The sequence below is a fragment of the Coregonus lavaretus genome, assembly GCF_964263955.1.
Source record: "Coregonus lavaretus genome assembly, chromosome: 4".
In the NCBI taxonomy this organism is placed as follows: Eukaryota; Metazoa; Chordata; class Actinopteri; order Salmoniformes; family Salmonidae; genus Coregonus; species Coregonus lavaretus.
In genome coordinates, this window is record NC_139991.1 from 22,325,542 (window position 1) to 22,338,309 (window position 12,768).

General features: G+C 43.3%; 1 protein-coding gene across 1 annotated transcript in view; it reads right to left on the reverse strand.

The window, feature by feature from the left end:
* LOC311128219 (protein kinase C-binding protein NELL1-like) overlaps positions 1–12,768 on the reverse strand; it is a gene marked incomplete at both ends in the record, with an annotated part of 560,800 nt that overhangs the window by 432,803 nt on the left and 115,229 nt on the right. Inside the window, one exon of the mRNA XM_084160253.1 lies at positions 10,459–10,609. Within this exon, the coding sequence (XP_084016379.1) occupies positions 10,459–10,609 (151 nt within the window). The remainder of the gene's footprint in view (positions 1–10,458; positions 10,610–12,768) is intronic.

Here is a 12,768-nt window from a genome sequence, read left to right on the forward strand (position 1 = left end):
GAGAATGGGAAATGTCAGAATATTAGTATAGAGTAATTTATTTCAGCTTTTATTTCTTTCATCACATTCCCAGTGGGTCAGAAGTTTACATACACTCAATTAGTATTTGGTAGCATTGCCTTTAAATTGTTTAACTTGGGTCAAACATTTCGGGTAGCCTTCCACAAGCTTCCCACAACAAGTTGGGTGAATTTTGGCCCATTCCTTCAGACAGAGCTGGTGTAACTGAGTCAGGTTTGTAGGCCTCCTTGCTCGCACACGCTTTTTCAGTTCTGCCCACAAATGTTCTATAGGAGTGAGGTCAGGGCTTTGTGATGGCAACTCCAATACCTTGACTGTGTTGTCCTTAAGCCATTTTGCCACAACTTTGGAAGTATAATTGGGGTCATTGTCCATTTGGAAGACCCATTTGCGACCAAGCTTTAACTTCCTGACTTATGTCTTGAGATGTTGCTTCAATATATCCACATCATTTTCCTTCCTCATGATGCCATCTATTTTGTGAAGTGCACCAGTCTCTCCTGCAGCAAAGCACCCCCACAGCATGATGCTGCCACCCCTGTGCTTCACAGTTGGGATGGTGTTCTTCGGCTTGCAAGGCACCCCCTTTCTCCTCCAAACATAACGATGGTCATTATGGCCAAACAGTTCTATTTTTGTTTCATCAGACCAGAGGACATTTCTCCAAAAATTATGATCTTTGTCCCCATGTGCAGTTGCAAACAGTAGTCCAGCTTTTTTATGGCGGTTTTGGAGCAGTGGCTTCTTCCTTGCTGAGCGGCCTTTCAGGTTATGTCGATAAAATGACTCGTTTTACTGTGGATATAGATACTTTTGTACCTGTTTCCTCCAGAATCTTCACAAGGTCCTTTGCTGTTGCTCTGGTTTTGATTTGCACTTTTCGCACCAAAGTACGTTCATCTCTAGGAGACAGAACGCGTCTCCTTCCTGAGCGGTACGACGGCTGCGTGGTCCCATGGTGTTTATACTTGCGTACTATTGTTTGTACAGATGAACGTGGTACCTTCAGGCGTTTGGAAATTGCTCCCAAGCATGAACCAGACTTGTGGAGGTCTACTATTTTTTTTCTGAGGTCTTGGCTGATTTCTTTTGATTTTCCCATGATGTCAAGCAAAGAGGCACTGAGTTTGAATGTAGGCCTTGAGATACATCCACAGGTACACCTCCAATTGACTAAAATTATGTCAATTAGCCTATCAGAAGCTTCTAATCCATGATATAATTCTCTGGAATTTTCCAAGCTTTTTAAAGGCACAGTCGACTTAGTGTATGTAAACTTCTGACCCACTGGAATTGTGATACAGTGAATTTTAAGTGAAATAATATGTTTGTAAACAATTGCTGGAAGAATTACTTGTGTCATGCACAAAGTAGAGAAACTATAGTTTGTTAATAAGAAATTTGTGGAGTGGTTGAAAAACTAGTTTTAATGACTCCAACCTAACTGTATGTAAACTTCTGACTTCAACTGTAGATCCTGAAAAGACATAGGATGAAGTACTTATCCAAAACATGAGCAGAGTAAAGTTGTGTGAATTTTCTGTAGATAGCTAGACTGTACAGCGAATATACGTTATCAAATTGGAGGGACAAGGGGAAACAGTGACAAGTTTAGTTTACCATTACCTTCACCATAACAGGTCATGTGCAATGAAACTAGCTAGACCCATTCAGGCTGTAACCGTTCAGGTAGAAAATAATATTGTATAGCATGAACATTATAATCAGGTCAACACAAATAAACCGAAATGACAAATCAGTAGGACTAGAAGATAAGAGAAGTGTTGGGACCAGCACCACTGTGGAAATTACTAATTTAGGCTATTGCGTTATTAATGTTAGCTAGGGGCAGTGCATAGTGCAGTGGCAAGAGAGCTACAGTGCCTTGCAAAAGTATTCATCTCCCTTGGCGTTTTTCCTATTTTGTTGCATTACAACCTGCAATTTAAATGGATTTTTATTTGGTTTTCATGTAATGGACATACACAAAATAGTCCAAATTGGTGAGGTGAAATGAAAAAGAGCTGGGCTTTATGGAAGAGTGGCCAGAAAAAAGCCATTGCTTTAAGAAAAAAATAAGCAAACACGTTTGGTGTTCGCCAAAAGGCATGTGGGAGACTCCCCAAACATATGGAAGAAGGTACTCTGGTCAGATGAGACTAAAATTGAGCTTTTAAAAACTTAATCAAAACCTTTTTTGCAGCATTTCTCCTGCCGTGTTCGCCACTGAATTAAATGCCTGGTATTGTCATCAGACCCTGTAACAGTTTGAACACAAGCCCTGGTATTTACAACAAGTAGCTAGCTAACTAGGCCAATCTTAAATATGAAGTGGTCGCTCAACAGCAAGCAAGTATCCCTGTAACTAACGCTAATGTTCAAACAGTTATAACGTCTAGTCCTACTAAAGCACGTAGCTAGCTAAAGGCACGGCAGGCAGCAGGCTGCTGCAAAGAAGTAATGTTACAATGAAATAGTCTTGATCATTTTAAGGAGAACAAAAACTGCTTAAATTTCAACACCACTACAGAAGCTTCGCTAATCACCATCTTTCAATTTGTTTTGTTGTTTACTTCATGAGATCTCGCTATCAAAATTTGCAGCCCCACTCTTCCAATGCATTGTGGCTGTGAAATTCCTGAAAAGTGTGCAGCGAATTCTACTAGATGAAAAGCCAAAATGAGTATAACATCCTGGGATGTAAATCATAGTAGATTTTCAAAAAACCACATACTATAAAACGTTCTATTTTTGCATACTAAGAATGGGACATACACGATTGGGTTGTTTCCTGCTATTCGTTGATTTCAGTTGTGCATCCCCATATCTAAGTACCACTAGCATCGCAAAAATTATAATTTGATTGTGTTTATGAAGGCCTTGGGTAGAATATATTAGAATACTATTTTTATTTTATTTCAAATAACACTATCATTTTCATTAGTTTATGTTACTGTAGGCTAAACACTACCAGTCAAAACTTTGGACACACCTACTTATTCAAGGGGTTTTCTTTATTTTACCTATTTTTTACATTGTATAATAATAGTGAAGACATCAAAACTATGAAATAACACATATGGAATCATGTAGTAACCAAAAAAGTGTTAAACAAATCAAGATATATTTTATATTTGAGATTCTTGAAATAGCCACACTTTGCCTTGATGACAGCTTTGGAAACTCTTGGCATTCTCTCAACCAGCTTCATGAGGTAGTCACCTGGAATGCATTTCAATTAACAGGTGTGCCTTCTTAAAAGTTAATTTGTAGGATTTCTTTCCTTCTTAATGCGTTTGAGCCAATCAGTTGTGTTGTGACAAGATATGGGGGGTATACAGAAGATAGCCCTATTTGATAAAAGACCAAGTCCATATTATGGCAAGAACAGCTCAAATAAGCAAAGAGAAACGACAGTCCATCATTACTTTAAGACATGAAGGTCAGTCAATACGGAACATTTCAAGAACTTTGAAAGTTTCTTCAAGTGCAGTGCAAAAGCCATCAAGCGCTATGATGAAACTAGCTCTCATGAGGACCACCACAGGAATGGAAGACCCAGAGTTACCTCTGCGGCAGAGGATAAGTTCATTAGAGTTAACAGCCTCAGAAATTGCTGCCCAAATAAATGCTTCACAGAGTTCACAGAGTTCAAGTCACAGACACATCTCAACATCAACTGTTCAGAGGGGACTGTGTGAATTAGGCCTTCCTGGTCGAATTGCTGCAAAGAAACCACTGCTTGGGCCAAGAAACACGAGCAATGGACATTAGACCAGTGGAGATTTTTGGTTCCAACCACTGTGTCTTTGTGAGACGCGGTGTGGGTGAACGTATGATCTCTGCATGTGTAGTTCCCACTGTAAAGCATGGAGGAGGAGGTGTTATGGTGTGGGGGTGCTTTGCTGGTGACACTGTCTGTGAATTATTTAGATTTCAAGGTACAGTTAACCAGCATGGCTACCACAGCATTTGGGCTTAGTGGGACTATCGTTTGTTTTTCAACAGTACAATGACCCAACACACCTACAGGCTGTGTAAGGGCTATTTGACCAAGAAGGAGAGTGATGGAGTGCTGCATCAGATGACCTGGCCTCCACAATCCCCCGACTTCAACCAAATTGAGATAGTTTGGAATGAGTCGGACGGCAGAATGAAGGACTCCATATCGTGGATTCAGAGCTATCTATCTAATCGAACTCAAAGAGTTTTCTTTTATGGAAGCTTCTCTAATGTCAAACATGTAAAGTGTTGTGTACCACATTGCAGCTATCTAGGCCCTCTACTCTTTACTATTTTTACCAATGACCAGCCACTGGCATTAAACAAAGCATGTGTGTCCATGTATGTTGATGATTCAACCATATATGCATCAGCAACCACAGCTAATTAAATCACCGAAATCCTTAACAAAGAGTTGCAGTCTGTTTTGGAATGGGTGGCCACTAATAAACTGGACCTAAACATCTCTAAAACTAAGAGCATTGTATTTGGTACAAATCATTCCCTAAGTTCTGGACCTCAGCTGAATCTGGTAATGAATGGTGTGGCTGTTGAACAAGTTGAGGAGACTAAATTGCATTATGAAAAATGTATGCACTCACTAACTATAAATTGCTCTGGATAAGAGTGTCTGCTAAATGACTAAAATGTCAATGTAAATTACTTGGCGTTACCTTAAATTGTAAACTATCATGGTCAAAACATATCGATTTAATGGTTGTAAAGATGGGGAGAGGTCTGTCTGTAATAAAGAGATGCTCTGCTGTTTTGTCACCACACTCCAAAAAGCAAGTTCTGCAGTTTTGTCTAATCTTGATTAGTGTCTAGTCATGTGGTACAGTGCTGCAAGGAAGGACCTAGTTAAGCTGCAGCTGGCCCAAAACAGAGCGGCACGTCTTGCTCTTCATTGTAATCAGAGGGCTGATATAAATACTATACATGCCAGTCTCTCTTGGCAAAGAGTTGTGGAGAGACTGACTGCATCACTTCTTCTTTTTACAAGAAACATTTATGTGTTGAAAATCCCAAATTGTTTGCATAGTCAACTTACACACAGCTCTGTCACACATACTTACCCCACCAGACATGACACCAGGGGTCTTTTCACAGTCCCCAAATCCAGAACAAATTCAAGAAAGCGTACAGTATTATATATAGCCATTATTGCATGGAACTCCGTTCCATCTCATATTGCTCAAATAAACAGCAAACCTGGTGTCAAAAAACAGATAAAGCAACACCTCACGGCACAACGCCTCTCCCCTATTTGACCTAGATAGTTTGTGTGTATGTACTGATATGTAGGCTACGTGTGCCTTTAATTGTTTTTATGTAGTTCTGTCCTTGAGCTGTTCTTGTCTATTAATGTTCTGTATTATGTCATGTTTCATGTTTTGTGTGGACCCCAGGAAGAGTAGCTGCTGCTTTTGCAACAGCTAATGGGGATCCTAATAAAATACCAAATACCAAAATACTCTCACAGGTGGCCAATAAGATCTAGTTGAAAGCCACGCCTCTAATAGGCCACACCTCCTGAAAATAACCTAAGGATTACATTAAAAAAGACCCAGCTGGTAGGTCAAACCAGCATGAGAGTAACAAATGCCCAACATGATTAAATTAACCCATGTTTGGGTAATCCCAACAACCAAACTTGTTGGGTTATTCACGCAACCCAACTGGCTGGGTCAAAACAGGCTTTTTGATAGTGCAACCCTAAGTAACAGTACAGATGAAAAATGATCAGGCCTACTGTACATCTTACTGTAGAAATTATTGTTGAAAGAAAATCTAGGTTGGAACTGTTGTTGTTAAAATACAATACATATTTTTTAATCTGAACTGTAATAAACTGATCGATCACATCACACAGATGTAGACCAGAAAACTAACACACACACTGTCACGTTCGTTTAAGGACAGGTCAGACCAAGGCGAAGCGTGAAATGCATACATGTTTATTGTAACGATAAACACACGAACAAAACAACGTAACGTGAAGTCCTCAGGCTAAACACAATACAAGCCTCTACACGGAACAAGATCCCACAACTAATGAATGCAAACAGGCTGCCTAAGTATGATCCCCAATCAGAGACAACGAGCGACAGCTGTCTCTGATTGGGAATCGCACCCGGCCAAACATAGAAATACAACACCTAGATTGAGAACATAGAAAATACAACATAGAACTCCACACCCTGACTAGAGTCCCATAAGTCAGGGCGTGACACACACACACAATCCTAATGAGAGGTGTGTGTTTGGTTGAAGTTTTCAACAAGCATGTCTATTCTGGGCTCAGTTTTTGACATTGGAACACTGAGGTCATGCTCAGCATTGAGACTGTTTCTGTACTTGTTTTTTTAAAGTATGTCAGAGTTGAGAACCCTGACTCCAAACTTGATCTGAACATCTACTGCTTTCTCAGTCAGGCAGGAGACCGCTTCCTGCTGTAGATGAGCAACCAAGAACTGTTATGCTGTGGATGTTTGGTCAGGACATGTCGTTTAATTAATTTGTTCGTTTTGAGAGACTCATTACTAAGCACTTCCCCGCACAAAACACACTGTGGGCGCTCCTCGTTATTTCTCAAAATGTGTATGAACGAGAGAGAAATTCATTGCGTTTCAAGACAATTGAGCTCAGTCAGAACTTGTGGCTAGCATGAGTCCATTTGATGACAGCGGTGAGTAATGGCGAGTGGGAATGACAAGTCAGTGGCTGACAGCGCATCATCTGCTGCTGAACGACAACGCTGCACAGTGTGTGTCGCCGAGTGATCAAGAAAACAGCAGAAAAAATATCAGGTAAACCGCGAAGGACACAGCTGGCAAACTGAGCAGAGACTGCTGCTAAGCAGAGAGCGCACTGAACAGAGAAGGCAGATGCACTTGGCCAAATCAATTCCAGTAATTAATTAAATAATTATACATTTACTCTGACACGTTGCGACTCATCATTAACAGGTCTGTCGCGACCCATACTTTAAGAAAGGCTGTCCTAGAGGAAAATCTTTCCACCAAACACTGGGAGACAAATTCACCTTTCATGTCACGACTTCCACCGAGGCTGCCTCCCCTCCTTGTTCGGGCAGGCTTCAGCGTTCGTCGTCACCGGCTTACTAGTCACTGTACCAACGACCATGATCACCCAGGAGACTCATTGTGAGCAGGATACTTTTTCGATTATTGAGTCTCCTGCTTTCCCTGTGGTATTAGGTATCCCTTGGCTAGCACTCCACAACCCCACCTTCTCATGGCCGCAGAGGGTTCTCACAGGGTGGTCGCGAGAGTGTCAGGGTAGGTGTCTAGGTGTTTCCGTTGGTGCAACCACGGTGGAAAGTCCAGACGGTACCTCCACTGTGCGCATTCCCCCCGAATACCATGATCTAGCGCACGCGTTTTCTAAGACACAGGCGACAAAATTACCACCTCATCGGGCGGGGGATTGCGCGATAAACCTTCGGGTAGACGCTGTACCTCCCAGGAGTCACCTGTACCCCCTGTCGCTGGCTGAAAAGGAGGCTATGGAAACATACGTCACCGAGTCACTGGGCCAGGGGTATATACGTCCCTCCACTTCACCCGCCTCCTCGAGTTTCTTCTTTGTGAAGAAGAAAGACGGCGTCTGCGCCCGTGCATTGATTATCGATCACTGAACAAGGAGACTATAAGATTTAGTTATCCTCTCCCCCTCATTCCTTCAGTAATTGAGTCAATGCATGGGGTGCGCTTCTTCACCAAATTAGATCTCAGGAGTACATACTACCTGGTGCGTGTTCAGGAGGGGGTTGAGTGGAAGACAGCATTCAGCACAACCACGGGGCATTATGAATACCTGGTGATGCCCTACGGTTTGATGAATGCTCCATCCGTCTTCCAGTCCTTTGTGAACGAGGTGTTTCGGGACATGCTTGGTCACGGTGTGGTGGTCTACATCGATGACATCCTGGTGTATTCTGCTACGTGTGCCGAGCATGTGTCCCTGGTTCCGACTGTTGGAAAATGACCTTAATGCCAAGGCAAAGAAGTGTATGTTTTTCCAGCAGTCCGTCTCCTTCCTCGGATACCGCATTACCACCTCAGGTGTGGAGATGGAGGGAGATCGCATTTCAGCCGTGCGTAATTGGCCGACTCCAACCACGGTTAAGGAGGTGCAGCGCTTCCTTGGCTTCGCAAACTACTATCGGAGGTTTATCCGGGGCTTTGGCAAGGTCGCAGCTCCCATTACATCCCTGTTGAAGGGTGGGCCGTCCCGGCTCCGCTGGTCTGCTGAGGCTGACCTTCAGCAAACTGCGGGGTCTGTTCACCTCAGCCCCGGTACCGGCCCACCCTGATCCATCACTACCATTCATAGTGGAGGTGGATGCGTCCGAGGTAGGGATAGGCGCTGTCCTGTCTCAACGCTCAGGCACGCCACCCAAGCTCCGCCCCTGTGCCTTCTTCTCAAAGAAGATCAGCCCGGCGGAGCAGAACTACCACGTTGGTGATCGGGAGCTGTTGGCTGTTGTCCGAGCTTTGACCGTGTGGAGGCATTGGCTCGAAGGGGCGAAACACCCTTTCCTCATCTGGACGGACCACCGTAACCTGGAGTACATCCGGGCAGTGAGGAGACTGAATCCTCGCCAGGCCAAGTGGGCCCTATTCTTCACCCGGTTTGATTTTACACTGTCATACATTCCGGGTACGAAGAACGTGAAGGCAGATGCACTGTTCCGACTGTATGACACAGAGGAGAGGCCCAGAGACAACACCCCCATACTCCCGGCCTCCTGCATTGTGGTGCCGGTAGTATGGCGATGGACACGGATATAAAGCAGGCATTACGCACAGATCCATCTCCACCTCAGTGTCCAGCTGGGCTGTGGTACGTGCCTGCTCTTATCCGTGATCGTCTGATCTACTGGGCACACACGTCACCCTCCTCTGGTCACCCAGGTATCGGTCGTATAGTGCGCTGCCTGATCGGAAAGTACTGGTGGCCTACCTTGGCTAAGGAAGTGAGGGTGTACGCATCCTCCTGCTCGGTGTGCGCCCAGAGTAAGGCACCTAGGCACCTCCCAGTGGGTAAGTTACAACCTTTACCAGTTCCACAACGACCATGGTCTCATCTAAGTGTTGATTTTTTGACTGATCTTCCCTTCTCCCAAGGTATCAACACCATCCTGGTTGTTGTGGACCGCTTTTCCAAGTCCTGCCACCTCCTTCCTCTGCCCGGTCTCCCCACGGCCCTGCAAACTGCGGAGGCCCTGTTTACTCACGTCTTCCAGCACTACAGGGTACCAGAGGATATAGTGTCCGACCGTGTTCCCCAGTTCACGCCCAAGGTCTGGAAGGCGTTCATGGAACGTTTGGGGGTCTCGGTCAGCCTGACCTCTGGGTTCCAAGCCTGCCCGAACATTATTTGGTCCCATATTCATAGCACACAATGACTACATTAAGCTTTTCCTGTTTGTTTTGGTTGTGTTTCAGATTATTTTGTGCCCAATAGAAATGAATGGTAAATAATGTATTGTGTCATTTTGGAACCACTTTTATTGTACATAAGAATATAATATGTTTCTAAACACTTCTACATTAATGTGGATGCTATCATGATTATGGATAATCCTGAATGAATCGTGAATAATGATGAGTGAGTAAGTTACACATGCACAAATATCATACCCCGAAGACATGCTAACCTCTCACCATTACAATATGAGGTGAGGTTAGCATTTTTTTGGGGTATGATATTTATGCCTCTGTAACTTTCTCAGTCATTGTATCATTTCAAATCCACAGTTCTGGAGAACAGAGCCAAAATAACAACAAATGTGTCACTGTCCCAATACATTTGGAGCTTACTGTATATATGTGTTGACTGTGATAAGGGCACAACTCACAGACAGACACACACACACAGACACACACACACACAGATACACACACACACACAAATACAGAGATAATGTAAATTTGTGACTGAAGTTATTTGAAATAGCTGGAGGGGGAATTAAGGTTAACGCAACATGTCATTGTGCACTGTGTACAGATGCTGGATTATCAATCACTACATTGTCTGTTCCTCCTTCAAGTATGATTTTCCTTTGTAATTTGCCAGTGTGAGAGATAAAAACACGTAGGGCAACTAATTTTTTCTGTCCAAATCATGCAAGCAGAAAATCATACACTCAGCAAGTTACACATCTCCCACTCCTTTCCCTCCATCACTCACATAAACAGAGTAATCTGACATTGATATTTTCAACGTGCTGATCAAATTTGTCTTGCAAATGCTCAAGGAATGAATGCGACAAGAAGTCATCTGTGGGTTCAATTCCAACAAGGGCCCTTCAGAGTCACAGGTGGGAAAGTTAGTTGACGATAGTGGTGGCAGATAGAGAAAGTAGATGTTGAAAAGGCAGTAATAAGAGGATTAAAAATGCATTACCTGTGTTCAGATTCATGGATGGAGAAGATGACACCTGACGAGGAGGACTTCTGCTGGATGGAGGCCAGGAAGGTAAATTCACTTTTACTCCTGAAGAGCTGCACAACCTTCTCTGTGATGTGGGCCGGCGCGTGGACTGCTCTCCCCACATCTGGGGGATGAGAGAGAAATAACAGCAATCAGGGAACGGCATGTTCGCCGCTTTCACAGTCGGCGAGTCGACATCCTGTCTGCCTGCTAAAGTTCAGGATTCAGCTAGCAGGGGAAAAGAAGACAGAAAATGCCTGCGTCCCAAATGACAACCTGTTCCCAATGTTGTGCACTACTTTTGACTAGGGTGCATAGGGCCATTTGGGATGCACGAAAGAGACACACAATGTATGAGGCACGGCCTGAAACACTGCTGACTTTCACCAAAACAATACTGTTCACGAATATGGTTCTCTTTTTCAATGAATGCCTTCTCTAATGACATAGAAAAGGCATAGCATCTGTATGCATTATTCAACATAAAGATTTGAACAATTAGCACTAACACACTCAGTATTAAGCAAGCAAAAATATGTCACCTATTTACCTGGATGCAGTCCCAACCCAGAGGTGCGTTCGAGTCAGCAAATGTTTGGAACATTAGGATGATATGTCCACTAACAAACTCAAACTAATTTTGCAAGTACACCAGCAAAACCTCCATCTATGAGGCATATGAGACAATTGCCATCGATAAAATGCAATTATGCCTGCCCATACCATAACCCCACCGCCACCATGGGGCACTCTGTTCACAACGTAGACGTCAGCAAACCGCCAGCCCACACAACACCATGCACGTGTTCTGCAGTTGTCAGGGACGTGTTCATTAGGGCACATCGTTACAAAACGTTTCAAAGTGTAGTGCAATGGAACACCAAATCGAGTGTTTCTACACTGAACAACATGTAAAGTGTTGGTCCCATGTTCCATGAGCTTAAATAAAAGATCCCAGAAATGTTCCATACACATCCAAAGCTTTTTTCTCAACAAAAAACAAAAACAAAATTGTTTACATCAATGTTAGTGAGCATTTCTCCTTTGACAAGATAATCCATCCACCTGACAGGTGTGGTATATCAAGAAGCTGATTAAACAGCATGATCATTACACAGGTGCATCTTGTGCTGGGGACATTAAAATGCCACTGTAAAATGTTCAGGGACCAGTCACAATGCCACAGATGTCTCAAGTTTTGAGGGAGTGTTCAATTGGCATGCTGACTACAGGAATGTCCACCAGAGCTGTTGCCAGATAATTGAATGCCACAGATGTCTCAAGTTTTGAAGGAGTGTGCAATTGGCATGCTGACTGCAGGAATGTCCACCAGAGTTGTTGCCAGATAATTGAATGTTAACTTCTCTACCATAAGCTGCCTCCAACGTTGTTTTAGAGAATTTGGCAGTACGGCCTCACAACTGCAGAACACGTGTATGGTGTCGTGTGGGCTGGCGGTTTGCTGATGTCTATGTTGTGAACAGAGTACCCCATGGTTGTTGTGGGGTTATGGTATGGGCAGGCATAATTGCATTTTATCGATGGCAATTTGAATGCACAGAGTTACCGTGACGAGATCTTGAGGCCCATTGTCGTGCCATTCATCTGCCGCCATCACCTCATGTTTCAGCATGATAATGCACCCATGTCGCAAGGATCTGTACACAATTCCTGGAAGCTGAAAATGTCCCAGTCCTTCCATGGCCTGCATACTCACCAAACATGTCACTCATTGAGCATGTTTGGGATGCTCTGGATTGATGTGTTCCAGTTCCCGTCAATATCCAGCAACTTCGCACAGCCATTGAAGAGGAGTGGGACAACATTCCACAGGCCACAATCATCAGCCTGATCAACTCTATGCAAAGGAGATATGTCTAATTAAATTATTGTTCAAAACAAAACAGTGTTAGGCCTAGCCAATTCTATAGCAAGCAGGGAGAGTACTTGATGATACTTAATCAAAACAGTGCATTGTTTTTAATTATTTTGTTTTAAGACTTCTCCAGACCATAGCCCTAACCTTAACCACTCAGAATTAAATATGTAACCACGTGGAAGTAATGCGTAAAAAAAATCGACATTCATCCAATTACGGAAAATTACAAAGTGAAGCTGTGATATCAGGTTGATAGTATAGCCTGCTTTACGCTAAATCTGAAGAAAAAAAAAAACTATACCTGACTGGTGGTAAAGAAAAGCATGTCTTCGCCTGTTTGGCAGTTCTTTGGTTTCAGGCCAAATGATAAAGGTGTCACTTTCAGAATATGCAACGATATTGTC